At 41.0% G+C, this 27626-nt stretch overlaps 1 protein-coding gene across 1 annotated transcript; it reads left to right on the plus strand.

Annotated features, from left to right (window-relative positions):
* The first annotated feature begins 714 nt into the window (after nucleotides 1–714).
* arhgef18a (rho/rac guanine nucleotide exchange factor (GEF) 18a) lies at nucleotides 715–27009 on the plus strand. The gene is made up of 22 exons (XM_079570226.1): nucleotides 715–733; nucleotides 7532–7599; nucleotides 9778–9847; nucleotides 10982–11100; nucleotides 13383–13468; nucleotides 13693–13833; nucleotides 13983–14233; nucleotides 16631–16756; nucleotides 16829–16946; nucleotides 18087–18338; nucleotides 18415–18491; nucleotides 19243–19415; nucleotides 19510–19568; nucleotides 19655–19834; nucleotides 20353–20442; nucleotides 20532–20620; nucleotides 20686–20760; nucleotides 20857–20904; nucleotides 22843–23313; nucleotides 24316–24637; nucleotides 24712–24816; nucleotides 26514–27009. The coding sequence occupies exons 4-22, from the start codon at nucleotides 11048–11050 to the stop codon at nucleotides 26675–26677; spliced, it is 2880 nt and encodes a 959-aa protein (XP_079426352.1). The 5' UTR covers nucleotides 715–733; nucleotides 7532–7599; nucleotides 9778–9847; nucleotides 10982–11047; the 3' UTR covers nucleotides 26678–27009.
* Nucleotides 27010–27626: the final 617 nt, after the last annotated feature.

Raw genomic sequence — 27626 nt, forward strand, 5'->3', positions numbered from 1 at the left:
GTAGAAGTAAAAAGTACCATATAATAAAACTACTCTATGAAGTACAATTTCTACAAAAAGTTACTAAAGTACATGTACTTGAGTAAATGCAACTGAGCATTACCCGCCTCTGTCAGTAAGTTGGGGTATTAAAATGAAAAATACAGTTTTTTAATAAGCGTTACTACATCTATGATATGGCCCCATATTTCCCCCCCGCCATGGCCATGTGAACAGCTGTAGATGTCAGTATTGCGTGTCTGTTCCTTTATCTTCTCTGAATGAACCTGCGGAATGCGCTACTCCCTCCTCGGTCCCCAGAGTCCAGTGTTATGACGAAAACTGCCGCAGAAACGTACCGTGGTGTGTGAGCGCGGCGCGCACTGAAGGAACTGCGGTTACCGTACACAGACAAGTTACAAGTTTATTCGTTTCGTTTATTTAGAACTATGTTTTAACCATTCATACAATTTTTGTGTTTATATACTCATGATATGATCAGCTGTGTGCGTACACGGTATGTCTCGGTAGGAAGGCTGTATTCGGCATAACACCGGAGGAGGAGGTTTCTGTAAACTCCCCCTTTCCGCCCAATTCAGCTCCAATTTTTCACCTCCGTGCACTTGTTTCTCCCAAGGCATCCTCCCTGTATCCGTCAAGACACATCCTCGCAGTAGAATATCTGGGATTTGTTGGAAATTCGCACTTTTCTCATCATTTTGGTGGTGGACTCTACGCTTCTGTCTCTAGTTTGGTAAGGATCTTTTTTTTTTTAAAGTTGTTACTCTCATTGTTTTCGTTGTTATTTTAACAATCAACGGACATAAACAGCCAATGATGACAAGTAGCCGATGGACAACATCAACATTTAACGCGTTTCACCAAAGTTAACTCATTTGTTTGCATAACTTTACAAACGTTACCCAAACTTTGCGTAAATGAGCGTGTCACTGTTCCGCACGTTGGCTAATGCTAACGTTTACCGTTGGAAAACATTAGCCAGCCTGACACTTAGCATACACCTGTTGCTTCTCCCATGTCGTTTTTTTTTTTTTTTTTTTAACCTCTAAAAATGAATGTATTTCTGAGCTCTGTTGGTTAAATCTGTTTATTTTATTTTCTCCTTGATCTGATTAGTTTTTAGGTCAGTAGTTACCACGAAGCTTCTGGCATTCCTCGCATTCTCCTTTCGTTAGAGATAACACGCACACACACAATCCTTAATTTACGTTTAGGGACAACAAATAGTGTCTGCCCTACTTTTCCCCCACACATTTAACTCCTTACTCTCCTCAAGTAAATGAGCAAAGATGTTTTTTTTTTTATCTTGGCTCTAGTGTGCACGGATTTACAAGTTGAATTGAAATGTTTTTTTTTGTTTTAGTTTTATGATGATGATAAATCAAGGGAACTTTTTCTTAATCCCTACTGTAGATAGTAGCAGGCTCAGCCCAAGTTTGGAGATGCTGCCTGACATGGACTACCAAATCATTTCCATATGACTTACTAATATTCCTTGTTCTAGGAAGGCACCCTGAGACCAGTTACCCAGTGTTGATGTGATTTTGTTTACAAGTCTGAACATACAATTGACTGGTAAATAATACTAGTTATTCGTGCTGGGACGATACACTTTTGTCACGATCCGATACATATATATATATATTTTTTTATTATTTCGTTTTTGTCTCTAGATGAAAATGTAGTTTCGTTTTAGTCATGATTTAGTCCAATAATTCTCTTAAGGGGAGACACTACCAGAAGAACTAATTTTTTTTTCAGTTTTCAGGTTGAGTTCGGGACATTCCACAGTTACCATGGAGATTGGCCATCTTTGCAGCTGTTAGCATACATTTCCGTTGACTTGTATTAGCTAAAAACAGTAGAAAAAGTGGGAAAAAAGCCGTGGCACCACTCCGTTAGCCGCTGAGTTACTGCTGGTAAATTGATCTAACTCACTGTGGTGTCCAAGTGTTTTAGCTTTTTTTAAGTCTCCATTAGTTTGTAATTGCTGCTAATCCCATAATGCTTAGCGATATGATGTCACATTCCCGAACTCTATTGCGATACTCAGGGGCCGATCCATTACGTATCGTGATATAATAAGTAATTATGATTTTGTAATATTTGTAAAACTGTCATGTAAACTTTATAAAGCCAATGCCATTTGACATTTATTCAAGTTTTAAGATCGAAAAGTGCATTAACATAAAATGTAGCAAAGTGCTGTTACTCAAAAACAAAGGAGTGCAGGTTAAAAATGCCTCCAAACACAAGTATTGAAAGTATTGCGATACTTGGTAATGTATTGATACTTGGTATTGCAGCACAAAGTATTGCGATCTAAATCAATCTGATATTTTGTCCCAGCCCTACTAGTTATCCATTTAAATGTGTGGTAAGAGAATTTAATCTAAAAAATATAAATACAAATCCATAGTTAGTTCAGAACTTGGTGTGAATAGATAAGAAAAACAAACCTGAAGTACTTATTATAGACCCTTGAAGGGGTAGATAGTAGGGCTAGGACAAAATATGGATCACAATACTTATCGCAATAGTATCGATACTTTATCATGTATCACAATACTTTCAATACTTGTGTTTGGAGGCATTTTTTATCATACACTCTTTCTTTTTCCAGTAACAGTTACAGCACTTTGTTACATCTTGTGTTAATGCACTTTTCAATCTAAACACTTAAGTAAAAGTCAAATGGTTTATAAACTTTGTACAAACTACTTTTTACACATTTTAAAGGAACAGGCCACCGTTTTTCCACACTGAGATATGTTCTTACCTGAGCTTAGACTAATTGATACGTACCTGTCTGGTCTGGAAAAAACGGTGGCCTGTTCCTTTAAGGTAAACATATCATTTCTTATAATTACTTACTGTATCGCATACGTATCGGATCAGCCCCCTGGGTATCGTCATATGTGTCGGATCGTGACAAAAGTGGATGGTTTATAACAGTATTGCAGTTTCGATGAGATTTACTTCTCTGTACACATTTTGAACATGCCCAGGAGCATTTACATCAGAGAGAAGCTTGAAATGTGAACTGCTAAACAAATACAAGAAGCGCATGCATTTCAGGACGTGTTTGTAGAGGTGTAAAATACAGGATGAGCAGGTTTTCACCATAATAAGACCCCATGGAGAACAGATATTGTGTTATATATATTTGCAGAGAATCCTGTACGACTGCTGTCTTTGATTTGTTAATTGCGACCATTCAAATAGCTTTTTTCGTGCAGCCCTGTACACTCGCTCTGACGACTGTTCCTGTCAACTGCTGAGCATGCGACTATCTAGTGTAGTGAATCGGTTACTTATCTCTGACATATTCTCAGACCCTTTAACTAGACCGTTCGCTTTAAGGTGAATTATGTTCACTCTCAGTTATTCGGTTTGACAGGTGATACTGGCTTTGTTACAAATGAAAGTTTAAGCAGGAGGCGCCTGTAGAGGTGAAGTTAGAAAAAATGACTCATTTTACTCCCACATCTGTCGTCAAGACTCAATTTCTCAAATTATGATATGACTCCATCAGTTGTCAAAGTCCCAGCTGAGAGAGTATTTACTCTCCAGGTACATGTAATGACTGTGTTATCCCAAACCATATTCTTAGCAGGGAATTAGATAACAGATCAATGACTACAATTTTATTGTTTTTCAATGTTGATGAAGTTTACAGACCTCTAACCTGAAGGCTGCACTAAAACCATTTATGATGTAGCCTTCTCCAAACTACCACTTAAACAATTTGCTTCTGTCACTAATCATGACGAAACCACATTGTATTGCACAAACTCATAAACCTGATCATGCATTACACTAACAGGCAACGACAGACAGTTTGTATTTAGTTCAACTACAGAAAGACTTTGTGTCAATGCTGGAGAAAGCACATGCTGTTGTTACAAAGACGCATTTTTAAAATGTTGGACAATGTGTTTCCAAATCGCTTCAGCTTTTCTTAGGCAAAAATGAGCATCAATTTTATTTATTTTATTTAACCTTTATTTAACCCGGTAAAAAACTCATTGAGATTAATAATCTCTTTTGCAAGAGTGACCTGGCTGAAATGGAGAAAATGTAACTATATAGGCTAAGCACTTGATTGATATTCTGTTGAGGCTATTTCAATTCGTTTTCATTATAATTTGGACCTGGTTAGTCCTTCTGTGTATCCAGTGTAGGTCTTGGTAATTTTAAGTGGTGCTCGATGCGCAAAGTGACAAAACCATTGACCTGAAGCATTGTGTTGTGTATTTAGTTCTGAGTGTTGTTTTGGTCTCTGGGTCCTCTGTGGGACTGGGCAGACTGGCTGCTCCGGTTCTGCCTCACGGGGAATGACCTGTATTTCTTGAGTTTTCCTCTGAATCACGAGGTGTGTCTGCAGCAGAGGGACGAACCGTGACTTGAACCGCCCCACAGCGAGTCCAGGAAGTAACGTGACACTGGAGGCTCATGGGAGAATGCGTCGCACATATTTGTACAGGAGCAGGTAGAGCAGCTGTAGTAGTAGTAGCCATGGATAAAGTCCAGAATAGTCCTGATTTTGGAGAGCATCCTTAACAACAGAACTCTTATGGACTGAAGTCACAATAACAAAATTTGAAGTTCGATATGTTGAGGCAGGAAAACATTGCGACATTATTGTGGACCACTTGATGCCACTGAAGCCACATAAAGAAAGTGGAATCTCGGTTTTTACTTGTTATAATTTAACTTTGTAATAACATATCATCAATAACACGCAATGAAACGCAATTTACTCCAGTAAGTAAGTCAGTGCTTTAATTGTCATTGTGCAACCGTTCAACGAAATTGTGTTGACCAGCATGTTTTTGGAGGTTGAGGAAACCGTTGCCTTCAGTGCTTCTCTGAAACGGTGCACCGCCTCCTGGGTTTGTCCCTGTTTCAGAGCGTGGTGTCCTGCACTGGTCAGCTCCACCTCCTCCTTCCTCTTCCTCCAGTGCAGCCCCCTCTGCTCTACAGCTGTCTTTCACCATCTTCTGGGAAGAGCTTAGCAGTCAATCTGTTTTATTCTCCAGTGAACGTCCATTAGCCAGAACAATAGAAGGCATGTGTGGCTGCGAGTCTTGCCTAGATGAAAAAATATTTTTCCTTGGGTAGTTGGTTCGTCAACCAGTCACAAGTCATGAGAGTGAAACGTCATACATGTGTCAACCAATCAGCTTAAAGGAATAGGCCACCGTTTTTACATACTGAGATATGTTCTTACCTTAGCTTTGACGAGTTCTTTAGGACCTGTCTGATCTTCCCCCGTGCCTTCAGTAACGTAAACACAGCGCAGACGGCGTTAGCATTTAGCCTCTCCCCCTCTCCACTAAAGCTCCAAAACTGGTCAAGATAGAAGCTACCAAGCTCTTCCACATTTTCCATATTTAAATATGGTTACGTCTAAGCGGATAAAAGGGGGAACTATATTGTAAGGCGTAGTAATACCAGGAGTAGTTTGGCATCCGCACAGCAAAGTGAAGATTACTGTGCGGATTTCGAACTACTCCTGGTATTATTACGCCTTACAATATAGTTCCCCCTTTTATCCGCTTAGAAAATCCACATTGTTTAATTTTGTGTATTATACTTTGTAGTGTAACACTTCACGTAACCATATTTGGTAGCTTCTATCCTGTTTTGGAGGCGCTGTGTTAACGTGATTGAAGGCACGGGTGAAGACCAGACAGGTCCTATAGAACTCGTCAAAGCTAAGGTAAGAACATATCTCAGTATGTAAAAACGGTGGCCTATTCCTTTAACCCTGACCCTGCCCAAGCCACTAACCTTATGGATAGTGGGCTGGTGCCTAATCCTAGTACGTCTCTGATTGGATGATGAATCTCCACCGTTTACCAACTATCCTAGGAAAAATATTTTGCTGCCTGGACACCTCCTCGTTTGTCCCGTTTTTGTTTCCTGTTTTGCCTCTTGTGTCGCCTCCTCTGTGCTCCGTTGTGGGGGGCTCTTGGTGCCTCTTCAGTGTTACAGAAGAAGAAATGTGTAGGTCTCAAATGTCTTTCGCTCGTAAGCTAGATGTTTGTTTACATTTAAAAAGGTTCAAGACCATTATGAACTCTCTGCAGTAAAACAAATCCATCAAACCCCACAAAAACACGGCAAAGACGTACAAAAGCATCCAGTAAAACAATGCGGAGCACAGAAACCACAAATAATGCAGCTGCACCAAGAGAGAGGGAGGTTGCTGCTTGTTTAAGATGTTCAAACATTACAAAAAATAGGGAAAATAGGCGATACAGTAATGATTGTTCAGGCCTCGGAAGGTTTACTTATTCCAACAGCTCTCTGTGTTATGTAGAATAAAATATTATGAAATGTTTGTAGTAAGTATTCACAAGCCTGTAGCAGATTGTACTTTGTGACAGCGCTCCTCCTGCATGCAGGCTCTTCTGGAGACCTGAGGGTTTTCTTGTGGAGGTAATTGTAAAGCCCAAAGGTTTAAATGTCAGGGGGCTTTGTTGTTGCACATGAATCACAGTGTTGAATGCTGCTGGAGTCATCGCTGTCTTTAAGTGTACAGCTGAGCTCCTGAACGGTCTTCAAACACAGCTTTAGGTGTGTCCGCTACTCTGTTTTCAACTCAAGTGTCGTGAACTTTGGACTCGACTGAGACTCAGATACTTGGTGCTTTCTGTTGTGCTGCTGCATCATGGGAACAGTGGCTTATTGATTTGTATAGTACTTCTAAACTTCACTCTTTATCATCATCATGAGGAGGGTTAGAACATAGAGTCGTCTGTTCTGAAACACCGTGTCAGAAAAATGCATTGTATAGGTTGCATTCTAGTATTGGACCGATACTAGAATATAATATCTCCAGAACCAAATGTGATGGAGTAAATGTGTTTCTTGCATTGAAAAGAGCTCAGTCAGAGTTTCAGAACTTGACTGTTTTTTGTTTTGGAATTGGCTGACTTCTGTCTTTCAATAGAGGCCCCTCTGAGGAACCTACTAAACATGAATGTCCTGAATAAATCATCCCTTTGCCCCCAATAAAGCGCCCCCTACTGTCAGAGTTCAACAATGACACAGGTTACAGTTTAGAAGCTTCATACACGGGATTGAAGACGAGGCATTTGGAGATATCAGCCAAAAATGTCGGCCATGCGTCTCGACATCGGCCAATAAAAATCCTCAAAAATGGGGATTAGAAAAACCCATTGGTCGACCTCTATTGTGGTGACATAACAAAACAGAATTCTATGGTTGATTTTGACTTTAAACATTCAAAATGCACATGTTTTGACCCAGTGTATGGTTTATATCTCTGTAATTACTGGGGCGCCCCACATGAAATGGTTTAAAAGAATGGGGAAAGCGTATGGACGGGTTGGCAGGTGAGCCCCTCCCCTCCATCTGAAATTATGCCTCTTCTACAAAGTTGTATGTGAATGGAATAAAACTAACCTCTCCTCTGACTGAAGAGCACTCACTGTCAGCTGCCTTTCCGTCTGTGTTTCTACAGACATTACATTTCCTATCTCTGCTTCTGTTTATTTAGGGCCATGGGGATAGTACAGTGGAAAAGTTGACGGTGCCGACACTGACGCTGCAGCTCACAATTACAAGGTGAATATTTTATGTATGTTTTATGTTACCAAATCATCATTTCAGCTTCACCGTTGAAGTCACTGGTTAGCATTTATGGTCTGTTTAATTTAGTCAGGAATGGGATGTGGTCTAGGGCTCAACAAGTTTATAAAAATGTGTTTATAAAAATGTTTCAGTTCACTGAGCACATTTTTAACTTGTCAAAGTGCTTTAAAAGTGTTTGTAAGACAGTGTTTAGGTTTACTGGTTTGGCCACATGTGCACGTGCGCGGTCCGTGCACGCAGCCGGGGAAAATTAAATGTTTTTCAAAATGTTATTTGCAACAATTTATTGTTTGGATTTCTATATGATACATACATGAACAACTGTAAAGCATTTTGATGTTGTAGTAGTATGAGTTTGAGTAATACTATTATCAGATCATTATTTAATTTTCCCACGGGTGATTTTCTCATATTCATCTTTATTATTAACAGAGAGCTCCACTGTACATGTGTAATAGGTCTGTGCTCTGCATAAAATAAGAGGAGCCAAAATCAGCATTTAAGGCTCATTGGACTTTTTGCTAAATCAGAGCTCACTTCAGTAACTGATGTGAAACAGATAATGCTAACAACTCAACTGTTACATTTAGTTGGATTAGTTGGATTTCCTTATTTACAAAGTGTCAAAGGGACTTAATGCACATTTTATTGTCATGTAATCGCTCTAGTTAAACCGACTCTCCCTGCAGCTCCTGTCTCGGCCTCTGTTTCTCCAATGATTTTTGGCTCAGCCCCAAATAAACACGACCGCATGGCCGCACGGTCACTGAGTGCAAAACACGAACTGGATTGAGCAGATATCGTTTAAAAAACACAAACCGGAATAGATTAACGTATTTGCTGAAGACACTCGTTTTAACAATTTGTGATTAGCGCTGCACATGGATGTAAGATAGAAGAGATAACCGGTTATCCATTCATTCATCCCCATTCATAGTAATGATCCTGAGTGGTCTGTGAAATTAACATGGCTGCCTAATCTCCTCAGTCTCCGCCTACAAAGTCTGTTTCTTAAAAATGTGCAAAAAGACGAGAAGCTCCGGGCGGACCGGCTACGAGCCTCCACAGAGCTCAGGGCCTGTCAATCATAGACATGGGCTTCCACTTTTTATTGGTAATATACAGAAACCAGCGTGGTTACTTACAAATATGATACATTGCCCAGCATTGTCACCCAGTGATAGCAACTTTTAGATAAAAAAAACTCTTTGGAGTAAGTAAGTAAGTAATCTTTATTTATATAGCACCTTTCACAGACAAAGGCCACAAAGTGCTTCACAACACAGTTAAAAGCAGAAATTACATACAATATAAAAATGGGTCAAAACAACACAGAAATCATAGCAGCCCAAAAGTAGCTAATTAAAAGCTTGAACAAATAAACGTGTAAGCAGTTTAAATGAAGCCCAAAGCTACATAGAAATACTGTTTACCAAGTGTCTTTTGGAGTCGCCCCGGCCACCAGGGGGCGGTATTACAGCAATGTCAGCTCCCGCCATGAGGACCAAAAAAGAAGGGCTTTGCTCGCCCATTAGAGCTTCATAACAAAAGGGAATCGTCCTGACAGGGTGGGAGGTGCTGATGGCGGGGCGGCCCACCCTGCTAAAATAATGGTTAGGGAAACTAAAATAACAATGCATCTGAAGATGCATCTTCGTGATTTACAAAATTGCCTTAAGTGCAAATAACAAGTTGCACTATATGTGGACAAGCCGTTCCCCATTTGAAAGCTAAGAACCTCCAGAGTTCCATCACTGAGCTGTAACTTCTGGAGGCTGCACCGACATGAAGTAGGACTTGGTTTGGGACACGTGCTGGGATGGAGGAAGGAGTCACTGTTTGTTTACTTCTAAACTGGTTTTAGTCAGAGTGTCAGTGGGGCTCATTCTGCTTTCTGATTGGATAATTGTCACCACTGAAAAATCAAGCCCCTTTCTGCAAAGAGCTTTTCTTAAATGATTCCCATTTTGAGTGGATTGCGATTAGTCTTTCATCACTAATGTTCAGTGGCTTCAGGGGATGAATGACGAGTGAAATGGAGCTGTCAGATAAACCAGTCTGTTTTCTTCAGGCGGGAGGAGCTTTGAAACAGCTCATTGTTTGGACGTCTTACCTTGAAGGATGGTACTTAAAAGGCTTTCTTTTCTGCAGGTCGACAGTCTTTTTGAAGACTTCACTTCAACTACATCGCTGAACTAGGACTGCTGCTGTCAAGTCAAAGGTATGATGAAGAGTTGTTGTCGGCTTTTTACTGTCGCAAAAAGATCACCTGATCTCTGTAACATATTACAGTTTCTGATATGCTGCAGTAACAATAGGCAAACTAAAACAGATACTGTGTATTCCTCTGTCAGACAAAAACAATGACACAACACTCTTTATAAAACAGTAAAACCAAATAGCACACAAAAATATACAACTCATGAGTTAAAAGTTAAAGACGAGCAAGAAGCAGGTGCTAAGTGGCTGTTTTACAGATTGTTTACTTATGATAACTTCTTGTAAGGCAAATATACATGTTTTCAATGTAGCTAAGTGTACTCTGTGTATTTTGCCCTGGAGAAAGGAGCAGCACAGGTCTCATATTATAATCATGCAAAAGAAGTTAAGACACTTTGCTTATACTGTACATGGTGGACAGGCTTCTAAACTAAACTCATGATTATTATTGAATGAATAGAGCTAAAACACTCTGGATTGTGCATCAATATTATCAATCAATCAATCAATCAAATTTTATTTGTATAGCGCCCAACAACAACCAGAAGGTGCCCAGAGCGCTTTCCAGGATAAAAACAAGAATCATCGTAGACAACAATAAATACAAAAACACATAAAAACAGCAGTCGAGACGGTGGCTATCCGAAGGCTTTCCTGAAAAAATGTGTCTTCAACTGTGATTTAAAAACACTCAGCTCTGTGATGTTTCGAAGCTGGACCGGAAGTGCGTTCCACAGCTTTGGGCCTTGCACTGCAAATGACCGGCCTCCAAACTTTTTGTATTTAAACTTGGGAGTGACCAGGGAGGTGTGTTCAGAGGAGCGCAGAGTTCTGGCTGGTTCGTAGACCGTTACCAATTCGGCAAGGTAGGCCGGGGCCAGACCATTGATGGCCTTGAAAACAAACATCAGGACCTTAAAGTCCACCCTAAACGCCACCGGGAGCCAGTGGAGAGAGCGGAGGACTGGGGTGATGTGTGAGCGTCTGGAGGTGTTGGAGTGTTATTAATCTTGTGGCACTTAGGGAGCTCTTTTTTCTGTAGCTCTCTCAGTATAAAAAGTGAACGACTGACCTGAAACGGACCGAGAGAATCTTTGTTCATTAAGCACAGTCTCTTCTGCTGATGTTCCTGCAGCCTCGTCGTCTCGCTGCTGGAGGAGCGAGAGCAGCTCGGTCTGAGATGGCTGAGCTTTAGTCAGTGATGACGGTGACTCCAAACAAACACAGACCAGAGGCTTCACCGCAGCGGCCCAGGTCTGTGACCTTTTATCTCATGACTAGTGTTCTGCAGTGGGTATTTCGATTAATTATGTAGTTTTACTGTGAGAAATTTGGCTCCGTAAGTAACTGCAAAATATGAAAAATTAATTGAATCTTGATTTTAAAACCTACTTCATTGTAACTTATTGTAGCTGCAAATATTTCAGTATCTGTCAAACGTCACAATCAGATACGTTTTCTGTGCAGCGGCCCTAAAAATAAAATAATATGTAGTAAAGTGAGGAGCCTTTTCTCTCCATCTCTCTCTCAGAGCTACATTATCATGTCCATGAATTTAATCTTTATTAAGGACACATGTGCGAACACATGATCCATAGTTAAATTAAAAATAAAGAATATATAAATGTATTAAAATACTGCAAATAATGACAGCAACATTGACAGTAAAAAATATAAGCCCCATCAGTTCTCTAACTGTCGGTCACAAAAAGGCCTGAGGTCAAAGACTCCACATTATTTACATGAGGTGACTCTGAGCTGATCTCAGACACACCTGAGTCTGGAAAATGGCATTTGGAGAGTGTCCAAGTCGACGCACTCATTGATGTATTTATTATATGACAGGGTCATTGAAAATTAACACTAGTTAATACAAAACAAGTATGAAAGCTCATGCTTTTTGTTGTTGCTCATTATCAGCTCCAGTCCCTGGTTGGGCTTTTCTGCACTAAATTAAAATGACATTTGTTGTACATTTTGCATTTCTTTAATAGGCTCACAGACAGAAACTGGACCTGACCCCTGAAAGATCACTGATGCCCTGAACCAAAATGGGAATAGTTACAAAAATTGTAATTGTGTAAGTCTGTAATTTCACGTTTAGAAGCTCAGCAAATATTTGGCTGATTGGAAACCTCTAGAAGCTTAAAAATGTGCAGATAGGTAATGTACAGTCTATTTTTTTATATTATATATATTTTTTTATATTATACTAGCTGAGACCCGGCCTTCGGCCGGGCCTCGCTAGTCTCCACATTTGATATTCTTAGATTGTGAGTGATTACAAAGAAATGTCCAACCCGTCACACAGTTCAGCTGTAGACCAGTGGTTCCCAACCCATTCCAAAAACTATGGCCACTACAAATGTGTAAAAGAATGAAGGCAAAAAACAATTTCAAACAAACTGCAATTGGAGTGTTTGATGCACCCGTGCTCCTTTCTTATAAACTACGACAATATTTTCGCTAAACTCGGGGAACAGGATTCAAGAGACAGTGGAATAATTATGGATAAATATTAGGGGTTCAGCTTTAACGGTTTGGTTCACGGTGCAGGACCTGTGGTTTGGTCCATCACGGTAGTGTACAAAAAAAAAAAAAAATGAGTAGGTTTTGAACTGAAATAGCCTAATGATCGTTATTAGACAGTATTTATAACCTTACAATAAAATTGGCAATGCGTTCAAAGCTGCTTTAGAATAAAATGTACCTCTGGGCTCACAATACGTGAAAGCAAAATAGAAAACAAATGGTCCAGCAGCAAAGTAAAAAAAGAAAAGAAAAAAAACTACGCAGTGCAGGCCATGCGCTCGTTAAGTAGTAGTTTCATTTTCGCTTTTACGCACACGGAGGATAAATCAGTCGGAGCAGCGCGTGTGATTAGAGGCTCGTGTTTGAGCAGGTTTTGGGCGCACACGCACACGCACACACATGCACACATACCCCTGTTTGGATGCGCGCGCACACATACATACACACATGCACGAACACACACGCACGCACACACACATCGCCCTGTTTGGAGGCGCGCACACGCACGGCAGTCAGATCTCGTGCACTAGCGTTTTTGTGACAGCGGGTTGTCCTCGGATAGCAGCAAAACCAACCACGCACACACTCAGTACTGTCGCCAGGCTTCCTGGTGTTCCCAAACGGTCTCCCATCCCAGTCCTAACCAGGCACTTCCCTGCTTAGCTTCAAAGTCGGTATGGGAAATAAACATGGCGGCGCCCAGGCGGCGGCCATTGAGATTGCGTTTCTATAATAGATTAGTTTTATTATAGCATACAATAAAAAGTTGCCAAATCATAATTGACTTAATATAAAAGGCTTTGTCTGTTGCGGCCCCCGACCAACACTGGGTTCGCATTTTTGGCCCCCAGTCCAAACGAGTTCGAAACCCAAATCTAGCATCATTTAATGTGCTCAGGGCTTTATTGGTGTGAAATCGTAATTGTTCCTTTAATACTGACTTTGACACTGAAATGTGTTGGTCTCGTAGGTCTTTTGTAGCTTTGTTTTTATTTTTGTTCCAGATCTGGTGAGACACAGATGGACGAGCTTGACGGACGCCTGAAGGTCCCGTCTGAGGACTCTTTGGCCGAGACGATCAATGATGAAGGTCTGTGTGAGTTATACTAAAACAACAGGGTTAGGCGATGTTAAACAGGTGACGATGTTTACAATGAATCATCGTGATGGTTAAAAGAGCTTTAGTCGATTTTAGAGTAAAATATTCGTTAACTTTTGTTGACTAAATGAACACTGGCTACACCCACCTTTAACCATCAAACTGCCTGTTATCGATTATCGTAATCATTGCTCGTGTTCCTCTCTCCTCCTCAGACTCTCACTACACTCAGCTGCATCTGGAGCTGGCGAGCGATGCCCAGAACCTGGAGGCGGAGACGTGGAGCGTCGCTGTCGACCAGAGCTACGTGAAGGAGCTCGGCAAAGACGCCGTGAAGAGGCAGGACGTCATCTACGGTACGACCACGCAAATACATCCGCACAATACTCACTTTCTACCCTGTTAATATGCCTTGAAGTGTGTTTTGAGCCACGTCCTGCATGTTTGAGTAATGTTTGAATCTTCTACTACTTACTAATGAGTCCCTCGTCTTGCCCCTCTCCAGAGTTGATGCAGACAGAGATGCACCACGTCCGCACGCTCAAGGTCCTTCTATACGTGTATAAGTACGAGCTGAAGCAGTCGGCGCTGCTGGACGACATGAGGCTGGAGAGACTGTTCCCGGCGGTGGACGCGCTGCTCTCTCACCACCAGCACCTCCTGGACGGACTCAAGCGCAGACAGGAGCAGAGCCAGGAGCAGGACTCGCCAAACAACTACCAGATCACTCAGCTGGGAGACATACTCATCACACAGGTGCGGCTAAGGGCAACTGCAGGAAGTGTTGCTACTGTACCTAAAAAAGCATCACAAAAATGTCAAGCCAAGGAAAAATCTTGAATATGATTGTGTTAACTCTATCTGGTGATGTTTATCTTACTTGTCTTATGCTGTATGTTGCCAGATATACTGTAGTCCTGGCCTGATCCGTTTTTAACTGCAGTTCCTGGTTCATTCATGCTGTGAACGGGACCGGTCTGTCAGGCAGTTTGTTTGGCAAGAGCAGTCAGTCATGTGGCGCTGTTATTGTGGTTTGGGAGGTTTACGAATCGCCACTTTGTACATTAATTGTTGTGCCTAGCGGAGGTTTTTTTTTTTATCGTTTACGGTTATCCTTTGTTGTATCTTTGCCCACACGAGGCGTTCAGGTGCCAGAGGAATGTCCGGTATGTTTCGAAACGCACAATGCCACACAATGAGTGACTGCTGTAGGTGTGCGGCCAACTGCCTGTCACTCTGTCGGGACTTACTAAATTATTTGTCATCGAGAATTGTGAATAGAACAATGTTTATTTAAAGGAACAGGCCGCCGTTTTTCCATACTGAGATATGTTCTTACCTGAGCTTAGACGAGTTGATTTGTACCTGTCTGGTCTTTACGTGTGCCCTCAGTCATGAAAAAAGACCAAAGATGTTGTAGCGTTTAGCCTCTCCTCCTCTATGGGGCCAAATGGTGGTGAAGTTAGAAGCGACCAAGCTCTTCCACGTTTCTCCTATTTAAATTCGGTTACGTGAGTAGTTACACAATCCAAGTATAGTCGCACAAAATGAAAGATGTCGAGTTTCTAAGCTGATTTAAAGGGTAACTATATTGTGAGACGTAATTACACCTTAGGAGCACTTTGATGTCTAGTACTGTACTGGTCTTTAACGGTACCCTAGCCAAAAACGAAGAGCCATTCATATTATGTTGTTGTTGTGTCTAAATATTGAAAGTTAATGAGTAAAATGAAGTAAAATTCCCTTTTAATTTGGCAGTGAGAGAAATATATATTAACCTCTTACCACCCGCCTAAACCAAATGCATTCTGTCCTCTTTTGGCTGTGTGACACCTCATTTGAAAGCTATGACCCACAAAACGGATCTTTTTCCTCGCGTTGTTGCTGTGTTGTGTCACCTTTTGTATGTTTGTTATTTTATTTTATTTTTCATTTTTGTTGAATTTTTGTCACATTTTTGTTGAATTTTTGTCACTTTTTGTTGAATTTTTGTCATTTTTGTGTTGAGTTTTTGTCACATTTTTGTTGAATTTTTGTCACTTTTTGTTGAATTTTTGTCACTTTTTGTGTTGAGTTTTTGTCACATTTTTGTTGAATTTTTGTCACATTTTTGTTGAATTTTTGTCACATTTTTGTTGAATTTTTGTCACTTTTTGTTGAATTTTTGTCACATTTTTGTTGAATTTTTGTTGAATTTTTGTCACTTTTTGTGTTGAATCTTTGTCACATTTTTGTTGAATTTTTGTCACTTTTTGTTGAATTTTTGTCACTTTTTGTGTTGAGTTTTTGTCACTTTTTGTTGAATTTTTGTCACTTTTTGTGTTGAATCTTTGTCACATTTTTGTTGAATTTTTGTCACTTTTTGTTGAATTTTTGTCACTTTTTGTGTTGAGTTTTTGTCACTTTTTGTTGAATTTTTGTCACTTTTTGTGTTGAGTTTTTGTGACATTTTTGTTGAATTTTTGTGACATTTTTGTTGAATTTTTGTCACATTTTTGTTGAATTTTTGTCACTCTGGTTGAGTTTTTGTCACATTTTTGTCTCGTTTACATCCTTGTTTTCTTCTCATTTTTTGTGGCTCTTTTGGTGCTTTTTTCCCCAAGAAGCTTTTTGATTAGGGTAAAGCCAAACTGGAGAAAATGGGGTCCGTTCAGGTGGGAGTTAAGAGGTTAAGGCTGCGCAATGTTTAGCAAAAATATATTGTATCGTAATATGTTGTTATGCAATATCCATATCGCAAGAAGCCACAATATATCGCAAAACATATAACAATGAACAGAACTTAAAAATGTGTAAAAGTTCAGTTTTAGTTAAAAATTTACTAATTTAGGTACATTTTTGATCCTGACTTTGTGTTTTTTGATGACCTCTGCTCTTGCTGAAAAACTTGCGATTTGTTTAATTTGAATAGAACATGTCGTGTTTGTAAAATATCTCAATAATATCTTTATCCAGTGTTTATGTACATTAGTGTATGAATGAGAGAGAGAATAGGTGAGTGGGTCCTTGATGTAAAGCGCTTTGAATGCCGAATGTAGGTGGAAAACGCTGAAAAGGACAAGAGTCTGAGCTGGATAATTTAACCTTGTGAGAATCAAGTGTATAATTAGGGTTTTTTGTATATGTATTAAATATATTTCCTGTCTTTGTCAGTTCTCGGGCTCCGTGGGAGAGGGGATGAAGGAGTGCTACAGCGTCTTCTGCAGCCATCAGGGCGAGGCCACGAAGTTATACAAGGAACAACTTCAAAACAGCAAAAAGTTCCAGAACCTCATCAGGGTAATTCAACTTTCAGGAAAGCGATTGTTAATGCGTAGTTACTGTCTTATAAGTCCTTTGTTTTCCCCGCAGAGAATAGGTCAGCTTCCTGTGGTGAGGAGGATGGGCGTCCCAGAGTATTTTCTGTTGGTGACTCAGAGGATCACCAAGTATCCTGTTCTGGTGGAGCGGCTCATCAAAAACACTGAAGGTGAAGAAACTGTAGCCTTTTCAGATGAGTGGCAGCGAAATCAAAGCCACATCTTTGTTAGAAAAAGGAGTATTTAACTTTCAAGCCGGGATAGATTTTTTTATTGCACAATACCTAAACCATTATTTAATTTTTTGAAGATGAGTCCTTTTTAAATGGCAAGCAGAGGAGAAACCAATGGCCGCTTGTAACAGAGATTCATGACTATGACGCTGGGTGTTGCACCTCCATATAGCCGCTAGTCTCCCATTAGAAAGCATTGCACTTTAAAGACACATTAAAAACACCCGGTTTCTAATAATCCAAAACTAAACAGATATTCTTCCTGTGATAACACTGAGTTAGTTACAAATAAAGAAACCAGGCTGGTTTTCGTAGGGAACATTTTAGAAATCTCGTATACTAATGAGGGCCAGACTTTGATTGACAGGCCGTGAGCATCAGAGATCCCGCCCTTATGCCCTTTTTTGGAACATGCTCCGTCACAGCTGGGTAGGAAGAGTCGGTAAATCCGCCATGATTTCCCCCTCAAACATACTTATTATAGCAAACGGGAAGGAGGACGGAGTCTATTAATATTATGTCTATGGGGGAAACCAAGCGTTAGAAAACAAATCAAACACACTCTATAAGAACTGTGTGTGTCCTAGTCCTTCATGTCTGAGGAAGGGCCAATGCCCGAAATCTGGTGTAAGTAATAAATACTTTTTGGGAGTTCAGACACTGCTTTCTCATTCATATGGGGGAAACCAAACCTTGTATTTATGGAGATGCAAAGTCATCAGTCTAGTCTGGAAGCAGCTGTTCTCTTTTTCCTGGGAAGTAGTTTTTCACGTGTCAGTACTTCCTTGGTTTTACATTTAAATAAGACTTGGAAAGAATACGTTGTAATTGTGGCTTAGTATGTACCAAATCACTGATGTGCGTCGAAACGAGAAGTACAAAAGAGCTTAAAATAATCATAAAGTCTAGTATAAGCCCTGTTCTTAATTTAGTCTTGATAGCCACAAACCTTTTAGCTGAGATATAAATAAATCATGAGTTATGTAAATACACTCATCTAATTAAAATTCTCGTTGTTGTTGAAGGTTTGAGCCATTTTTCAAGCCTTACCTTTTGCTCTTTTGTCTTGTTTTGCAGCAGACACAGACGAGTACAAGTCTCTGGTGCACGGCCTGGCTCTGATCAAAGACACGATCGAGCAGGTGAACGAGCAGGTGCGGCACTACGAGCGCTCGCAGAGACTCCGGGAGATCTGCTGGAGACTGGAGCCCAAGTCCCAGGGCCGGCTGTCGGAGGAGCGGGTCTTCAGGCGAGAGGACCTCACGCAGGGCAACAGGACCCTGCTCCACGAGGGGGGCGTGCTGTGGAGGACGCCCGGAAGACAGAAAGGTACAGTAAGGCCATGTTTGCTGTTTATGTTACGGCTGCTTTTCATCAGTTACAGCTCTTTACTTTTCTTTGACAGAGATCCATGCCGTGCTGCTGTCAGATGTGCTCATCCTTTTACAGGAGAAAGATCAGAAGTTTGTTTTTGCTGCAGTGGTGAGTGCAACTTTGTTAATCCTACGATGTGCTTAATCTTTCACACAGCTACTTTAATCCAACACAGGTTTTATTACAAAGTCAGCTCTGTAATTAACCTCTTAACCCCCGCCTTAACCAAGTGCATTTTCTCTAGTTCAGCTTTATCCAAGTCTAAAAGGTTACAGCCTATAGTGTCAAGCTTCATTTGAGAGATAAGACCTACAAAACTCTTTCTTCACGCTGTGGCTCGCCTTTTTTTTTGGCACTTTTTTGTTGCTTATTTGTGGCTTTTTTGTTGCTTTTTCATCACTTTTTCATCATTTTTTTGCCACTTTTTTGTTGCTCATTTGTGGCCTTTTTGTTGCATTTTCATCATTTTTTTGCCACTTTTTTGTTGCTCATTTGTGGCTTTTTTGTTGCATTTTCGTGGCACATTTTTGTCACTCTGTCATCGTTTTTTTTGTCACTTTTTTTGTGCATTTTCTTCCCAGTTTTGGGGGATTTTGGGGATTTGGGTAAAGCCAAACTAGAGAAAATGTGCTTGGCTCAGGCGGAGGTTAAGAGGTTAAACAAAAATAAAAAACAACACGAGCAACAGTTCTTTTTTTTTTTTTCTTTTTTATGAAAATATCTCATCAATATGTTCAATAAAGTGGTTCCCAGTTCCCATAGTTTTTATCTTTGATCTGGTAAAAATAAGTTAGTTTTGTCCAAAGTATGATGTAGAAATTGGATGAATGTGTCTCTCATAATGTGCTTCTTTTTGCAGGACAAGACTCCCCCGGTGATCTCGCTCCGGGGTCTGATCGTGAGGGAAGTGGCTCTCGAGGACAGAGCCATGTATCTGATCTGCTCCTGCACCTCCAACATGTACGAGATCCACACGGCGTCCAAGGACGAGCGCAGCATCTGGATCAACCTCATCAGAGAGGCCGTCAACAGGTCTGATACATCGGTCTCAAGTTACAGAGAGTTTACAGCCGATGTGATGCCGATCGTATGAATGAACTAATTTAAATAAGCTTTTTTTCCCTAGTTTTATAGATGAGGAGGAGCTGTACGGTGAAGAAATGGCTCAATTACAGCAATATCAAAGTAAGACATGAACCATTTGATGAAGTAAGGGACGTTCAGGGGAGTTCTGGGCCTGATCCTGCCTCTCGCTCTTACTCGTTTGACAGAGAGTCTGAAGGACTACGACGACCAGCTGCGGCAGAGCGTGGAGGCGAAGCAGCAGGTCTCGGTGTCCCTGTACGAGGCTGTGACGGGACAGGAGTGTCCGCACAGAGGGCTGCTGCTGAAGGGGGACGCCTCCGACCTCCAGCAGGGGGAGACACTGCTCCAGGAGGCCATCAGTGAGGGTGAGAGACAAGAGCCATTGCATTTTTAACACTCTTTTGTCACTTTTTTGTTGTATTATTGTTGCTTTTCGGGGGGGGGTGCTAATTAAAGGGGCTAGTTCAAGTTATTTGGAAGTGTTTTTGTTGTTGTTTTTTCCGTTGCTTTTTTGTCTTGGTTTTGGCACATTTTTGTCACTCCTTTGTTTGTTCTTTGTTGCGCTTTCCTGATGCATTTTTGTTGCATTTTCATCACTATTTTTGCTTTTTCCAAGAAGCTTTTAGATTTGGGTTAAGCCAAACTGGAGAAAATGTGCTTGGTTCAGGCGGGTTTTAAGAGATTAACCTGTTTTATGACAATTGAATTAAATTGGATGAAAGGGCGCAAACTCACAGGATCAAAAATAGCAAAACATTTAAACAAACGCAGAAAGTCTGAAAGTCTTTAAAACTTATCAGCGCTTTATCAATCCTACAGCCTATATATTGCTCTGGCTCTGATTTCTGTTTATGCCATAACATCAGGTCTTGTTGTGTTTCAGTGGAGAATCTGCAGATGGTTCTCATGATGAAAGTCCAGAAGATGCAAAGTGGGAAAACAGACGACGACGGTGACCTGACGGCTAATATGAGTGAGCTACTGATACCTTTTGGGGAATGAAATGAGCTCTGTCCTTCAGTATTCACTCCTAATTTCATAACATATGTTGGTTCTGTGCAGATGGAGATGTCGGGGAGGGCCCAGACACTGATCCCAGGTCAGATCTTCAGTTTGAGGACGGCGTTTACTCCGAGGGCCTCGAGCAGTCGGTGAGTGTCGGAGCCTTGTTGTTTTTATTCTACATTATTGTTGCTGACGTCCTGCTTGTCTTCAGGCTGATGTAGACGACACAGTGACGCCAAACTGCACTTTAGTCCCAAAGCAATTACCTGAAGACGACACACTTTTGGTAAGTCGGCTCAAACCTTGATCTCTTAAAGGATAATAATGAAATGTTGAAGGAAAACACTGCACTATTGATGCATTACTGTCTGTTTCTTTAAAGGTGTGTGAAAGAATGGTCCTGCTGGCTCAAAGACTGAACACTTTACAAGTAAGAACTAACAGACTTGTGAATGGATTTTCCAAATTTATACATGCAATTTTAGCTGATGCATGCAGTATGTATCACAAGGTCCTTCATCTGACACAGTATTTCTAATATAAGACATGCTAACGTGGTAACTTCAAGATCATGACAATTCAGTTCCATTGCAGTCTTCTTTTTGCACTAGTTTTGTATTATTTGTTTTTATTGCAAGAAGTAGTGCATATTTACAAAGGTGCAAAGGAGACATAAGACATTAACCTCTGACCAAGTACATTTTCGCCTGTTTGGCTTTACCCAAATGTAAAAGCTTCTTGAAAAAAGTGTCAAAATAGCAACAGAAATGTATGACAACAATGCAACATTAAAGCCAAAAAGAGCAACAGAAAAGTGATTAAAAAAAAAACACAATATAAAAAAAGTTTAAGAAAAAAAGTATAAAAGGGACGACAATGTAGCAACAATGCAAGGGAAAAGATCCATTTAGATGAGTTTTGTAGGTCTTTTTGTAGGTCACGCCTTCCAATGAGGTGTTACACTGACTGGCCTACAGTTCAGCTTTGGGTTAAGCTGAACTGGAGAGTTTAAAGGGACTAGATCAGGGGTGTCAAACATACGGATCAGGCCTCGCTACTGCCACCTCAGGTCACACGTGTAACTGCACCTTCTATATGTGCAGGATTTTAGAGGCAGTTGTGGAGAACAGGTCTGAGCTCATTCTACACATTGGGACATCGCTGGAACATGAAGGGGGAGGAAAATACTTAGTTTTAACATTTTTTTAACTGTATACTAAAGTCCCTTTAAGGCGGGGGTTAAGAGGTTTAAAGGTAACGCAGTACAACACACATGAGGTACGGCATGGAACAATAGAACAGTATATTAAGTAAGTAATCGGTAAAATAAGCACCTTCAGGGCGAAATAACAACGGTTCGCCCTGTCGGTGCTTATTTTCCCGATAATGACCAGCGTTCTATACATTATCCCGCTTATTATACGGCCATTTGCCAACTGAACACACACAACATAAACACAACATAAACTTCGTACACTTTTATGAAGGTCGAAAGGTTTATTTAATGACTTCCGCGACAAATAGTTCCCAAAAGTTTGCGCGTTGCTCTGCAACGTTTTGCTAGGCTAGAAGCAGCAAGGCTAGTAGCTAGCCTAGCTACTTAGCTGAAGGCGTAGTTGGAGGAATGGTGGCTAATCTCTGGGTAAGTTGAAAGTCAGACTCACGCTAACTTCACGAGCGATTCCCCCAACTTCTCTCGCAGTGACGGGGACAGATAGTGTCGCTACTACGTACGCGCGGAGTGATATGAAAGCACGAACTCCGTTGCCATTGGCAGCGGTCATTATTTTTTTCAGAGGTCCTTTATCAGAAAATAATGACCGGCAGAAAGTTGGGAAATCCCATTCAAATCAACGGAGCTTCTACTTACGTTGTGAAGAGCCGTATAATAAACAAAAAATAATGTAAATAATATTTGTGAATCCACTGAATAGGAGATAAATGGGTTTCATGAATTAGTTGATTCATAAATTGGTTGTAATTCAGTGTGTCCCGCTCGTCCATGGCCAGTCAGTCATGCCGAAGACAGCAATATCAGGACACCAGCACCACAGCCCAGCCCGGCACCCTGCGATCACTCACTGTTAGCACTACACTACACTTGTTTTGTCCCTTTATTTCCCAGTATGCCCCTAAGTAAAATGAGGTGCATTAGAATAAGCATTGAGCTTGCCCTAGTCTATGTTTTTGTTTTGCAATGTACTTTTCCTGACATTGTGCAGTTCTAGTTTTATACACGGTTACTGTTGTTTGATGAAGTTTTTAAAATAAATCACATGGCACTTTTGTACACACAACTTCATCTTTGGCTTCAATACCAACCTCTTACTGTTTCTATGTAAACTTCTATACATTTATTTCGTGACAGGTTGTTTTTGCCAAGCTCAGCAGCCAAGTGGAGCTGCTTCAGGCCTGTCAGTCCAAGAGCAAACGCTCCGCCCGACAAGGCAACGCTTTGTTGGAGCAGGAGAACCAGCGCAACATGGAGCGTCAGAAGCAGGAGCTGGCCAACCTCCAGAAGATGCAGGCGCAGCACCGGGACGAGCAGCAGCGCTGGGAGAAGGAGCGGGACAGGCAGCGGGTGCAGATGGAGGTGCAGGAGGCCGAGGTGAGGCAGCAGGAGGAGCAGTGCCGACAGCGCGAGGAGAGGCTGACGGAGGAGAAGGCGGAGCTGGAGGCGCAGCGCGACAGTTACCAGCACGACCTGGAGCGGCTCCGCGAGTCTCTGAAAGCTCTGGAGAAAGAGCGGGAGAGGCACGACCAGGAGAAGAGGAAACTGGAGAAGATGAAGACGCGCATGAGCATCGTCCACCCAGCGCTCAACGTGGACGACCCGCAAGTAAGATCGGCCGGGGTAACGGGTGTTTCACGGGGCAAAAACACACGACCAAAAAGTTACGAAAACACGTCAACATAAGAATAACAGACTGTGCCAAAATTAAAGCAGAACTAGGTAACTTTTGCCCCTAGAGGCCACAGGCGCCACTGCAGCTGGTATTTTTTCTTTTTTTTTTTTTTTTACAAATTAATTGTCCGTGAGAGTAAATACTGTGCTTTTTTTTTGGCTCAAACCTGGCTGTAAATACTTCTAAAGTGGTACTACTAGCCCACAGTTAGCTTTGCCCGATAGCCTGTTAGCTTCTTCTGATCGTGATAAACCAAGTAGTATTACCAGTGTTTTACAAAATGTTCATCAACAAACTGAAAGCTGTAGACGGAATACAGTCAGGACTAACCTGTACCATGTCATAAACCTCAGAAATGTGAGCCAAAAGCTGAGACGGAGATGCTTTCCATTAGTGTGTATTGGGGCTGCTGCGTTGGGGCAGGGAAAGTTGCAATTGTGGTTTTCTGGGGGAGATGAAAGACCCTCCAATCATCCCATTAACACTTGTATTACCCCGAGAGGGACTACGAAAAGGATTTATTATGGTAAAAAAGTTACTTAGTGCTGCTTTAAGGCTTGAGACGTCAATAAGAAAACGCATTAAGTGATTTCCAGCTGGCATGAAATCTACTGGAAAGTAATGACGTTGCTCTATTTTGTTTTTTCATTTTTAAAAAGAAAGATTATGGACAAAAATACACTCAATAGTGGTTTTGGCTAATTTTGTACACAAGGTTTTACTCAAAGGTTGCCTGTTGTATCCAATATTTCTTTGAATATCGAATTCCTCATCATAAATCTTATTACCTCAAGGTTTACCTCAATAAATCACCCCCACTGAGTGAATCCAGTGTCGGGACTCAGGTTGTCTTTACAAGATGTTTTTTTGGGGGATGAACAGATTTAACTCCCACATCACCAAATGTTCCCTAACCTTTGTTTCTTTCTGTCCAGAGCCTGTCGAGTTTCCCGTCCTTCAGAAGCACGGTCAGCGGCGTCAGCGTGAGGAACAGCACCGCCACGCCGTACGTCACGCCCCAGACATTATCAATAGACCCAAAAGACGTCCCCCCGAAGGTCCCCCCGCGGCGAGAGAGCATCAGCCCCAAACCCGTCAAGCCCTACGTGCCCATCCACCTGCGCAGCACCACCAACGACGCCAGCCCCGCCCTCAAGCCCGGGGCCACCCTGCAGCAGCAGATCCCCACCAAACTGGAGGGACTCGGCAAGAAGAAGGTCAAGGCTAAACCGTCCCATAAGAGAACCAACAGTGCAGGTCAGTGTGGGGGACGGTGTCATCGCACACGTTTGTAAAACCACCTTTTATTCAAGTGACTGACTCTGCCACAGCGAACATAGACGTGAGGGAAGTGGTGCCGATCCGAGCCAGCGGGAAAGAAGGAGGAAGTCTGAGAGCGCAGAGGACGTCCAGCCCCCAGAGGATTTACAAAACAGGTACAAGGCTGAGGAAAACTCTTAATTGCTAATAACTTTTATAACCAACGCGAGTCCCATAATGTAAACAGCGATGGACCAGAGCGGTGAGTCAATCCAAACGCGGGTTAGCTTGTGTGTTAGCATATTAGCTTGTGTGCGTTAGCCATTTATGAAGCTGTGTTGCAGATGTCAACTCCGTATAACTGCATTGTGAAGTATCTTCACTTATTGCTGTTTATTTATATTACGGTAAAGTATGTGCGGAGAGAGGGGGCGGAGTTAACTGAATCGAAGCGTTGTGTCTTCCGGGTTTGAAAAATACCTCCAGAAAACACTTATATTTATCACAAAAATGAGTGCTCAATAGCGGTAGAGGTACAATCATTCATATAAATGCCTAAACTTAACTTTGGAATGGCTAAAATAGCATGATACAGATCCTTTAACTTTGACGACGTGTTTTCAACTCGTCTTAGATTCTCGTAAAATAATTATCTTCAGATTTTATCTACTTGTATATTTAAATGGTACAAGGCTCTTTCAAACTGTCAATGAAGTTCACATGTTCTAGTCCCTTCTTTTATTTTGTTTATTTTTTGGACAAAATGACAAAAACATCTTTAGTCATAGTTACAGTCTCATTGACCCTCTTTTTTTTTTTTTTTTTTTTTTGCCACAGTTTATTGGAAGTCGGCGCTGGAGACAAACTGTTGCAGTCAAAGTCATTTCTTTTTGTATACATTTGTTAAGTGGTTAACAAGATGTGCGAGAAACTACTACTAAAACTCTTTAATACCACAATCAATATTTCTGAAACTCAACGGAGAGATACTGAACATACTTATTTATCAGGCCCATTAGCCAAATATGCTGTACCTACCTAAGGTAATATTTACCAAAATCGGTAAATCCGGGTTAGCAGAGATAAATGCTAACCCCGGAAGTGTGGCATTTTTGGCTAATGAGTCTGAGAAATAAGTAGATCCAGTAACTCTGTTGAATTTCAGAAATATTGATGGTTGTTTTTTAGAGTTTTTAATGTTTTTTCTTGCATATTTGCCGGTCTGCCAGGACCCGGAAGTGGAAGTCGTGACATCACACTTAACAAACGTATAGTTTTCTTAAAAGGGGCGTATTGGCAAAAAGAGTTTTTAGAGCTTTTTACCGTGTCACAAACAAGGGGAACACTTTAGATTACGAGGGAACAAGAAATGGTAATACCGAGAAGAAAACAAGGATGAAAACGCAATAAAAAAGTGACCAACTAAGCCACACAAAAAAATCAACAAAAGCGCAGAAAAAAAGGGCCAAAAACTCAACAAAATAATGGCAAAAATTTGATGAAGAGAAAGTGAAAAAAGTGATGCCATTTTTGTCATAATTTTGTTGAGTCTTTGTCACTATTTTGCTGCATTTTTATTGCTCTTGGTATTTTTTTGGGGCGCTTTTGTTGATACATCTGTGGCCTTTTTTATTGTGTTTTTGTCACATTTTGGCCACTTTTTTATTGCTCTTTTGTGTCTTTTTTTAAAATTGCGTTTTCATCTTTGTTTTCTTCTCTTTTTTGTCGCTATTTTGAGGAGAAACTTTTAGATTTGGGTAAAGCCAAACTGCAGATAATGTGCTCGGTTAAGAGATTATCATAGGCATTAAGTGTAAAGTGTGAGACTCGGCTGAATGTTCTTCTTGTTTGTAAATAATCTTTGCCCCCACAGATTTGTTCACTCCCCCGGGACCCTCCCAGAACGTGAAACCGTCCCCGTCTATGAGCTCACGCAGACGGGACAACGGCACCGCTCCGCCCCTCCCTCCCCCTGTTCCTCCGCCTTTCCCTAAGGACATCCTGGACCCGCTGCACCCCAAGGAGATCTTCCTCTGATCGGCCTCACGGAGTTAGTTTTAACACATTTTTAACCAGATGAACAAATCGTGAATGAAGCCGAGTAAAGGACTAAATATGGCGAGAAAAAATATACTTAGGACTTCAGACGGACGGATTTTTCCTCGTATATTTTCTTAAATGCCACGTCCTTTTGGAGCAACGCACATATTTCTACAGAAGAACTTTGTTTTTAATATAGATCGAGCACAGATGTAAAAAAAGACCATGTGACTCAGATGAGATATTTTTAGTTTTTACTGTAACTTTTATCTTGAAAAGGCTTTTTTGTTTTAGCTGTCGCTGCTTTTGACTCGATGGAAAAAGATTTACTACTGACGTGGTTTATTTTATTGTATGAAAGTTGTAAATAATATCATTTTCTTTTTTTCAGGGGAAATATGTAGCTACTTTTTTCTTATATTTAAAAAAAGTCCAGTGGTGGATTGTAAAGGAAAAGGCCTTGAGCTTGTTGCTAAGATACGATTATGTTGCTATTGGGTATAATTTAATGACGATCATTTGTAAAAAGTTACTTTTAAAGCTCCATCCATTTTCTTCCACTTTATCGCGATTTTTAAAGTTACATTTAAAACAAAATTAAATGTTAACACTTTCTGACCCTTATCAAGAATATCATGACATTTTTATCCCTTTAGTGCAGGGGTAGGGGTAAGTTTGTGTCGTGGATCATTCCCAAAACACCCAAGGGCCGAACCTCAACATTGTCGCCTAAAGTAAAGAACGATTTTCTGCAAATGCCAATGTTCTACATCAGTGGTTCCCAAGTGGCTTTGGGACCCACCATTACCCTCGGATGACAAGTCCAGGACCCAAATAAAACTGTAATGTGTCATATATCGTATAAAATATTGTATTTTCCACACAAGTTTTTCTTGAACAAGCGGTAGATATTCCATTAAGACTGAAATTATGATCAAAACAACCC

Source organism: Gobius niger, assembly GCF_951799975.1.
Source record: "Gobius niger genome assembly, chromosome: 13".
NCBI classification, from domain to species: Eukaryota; Metazoa; Chordata; class Actinopteri; order Gobiiformes; family Gobiidae; genus Gobius; species Gobius niger.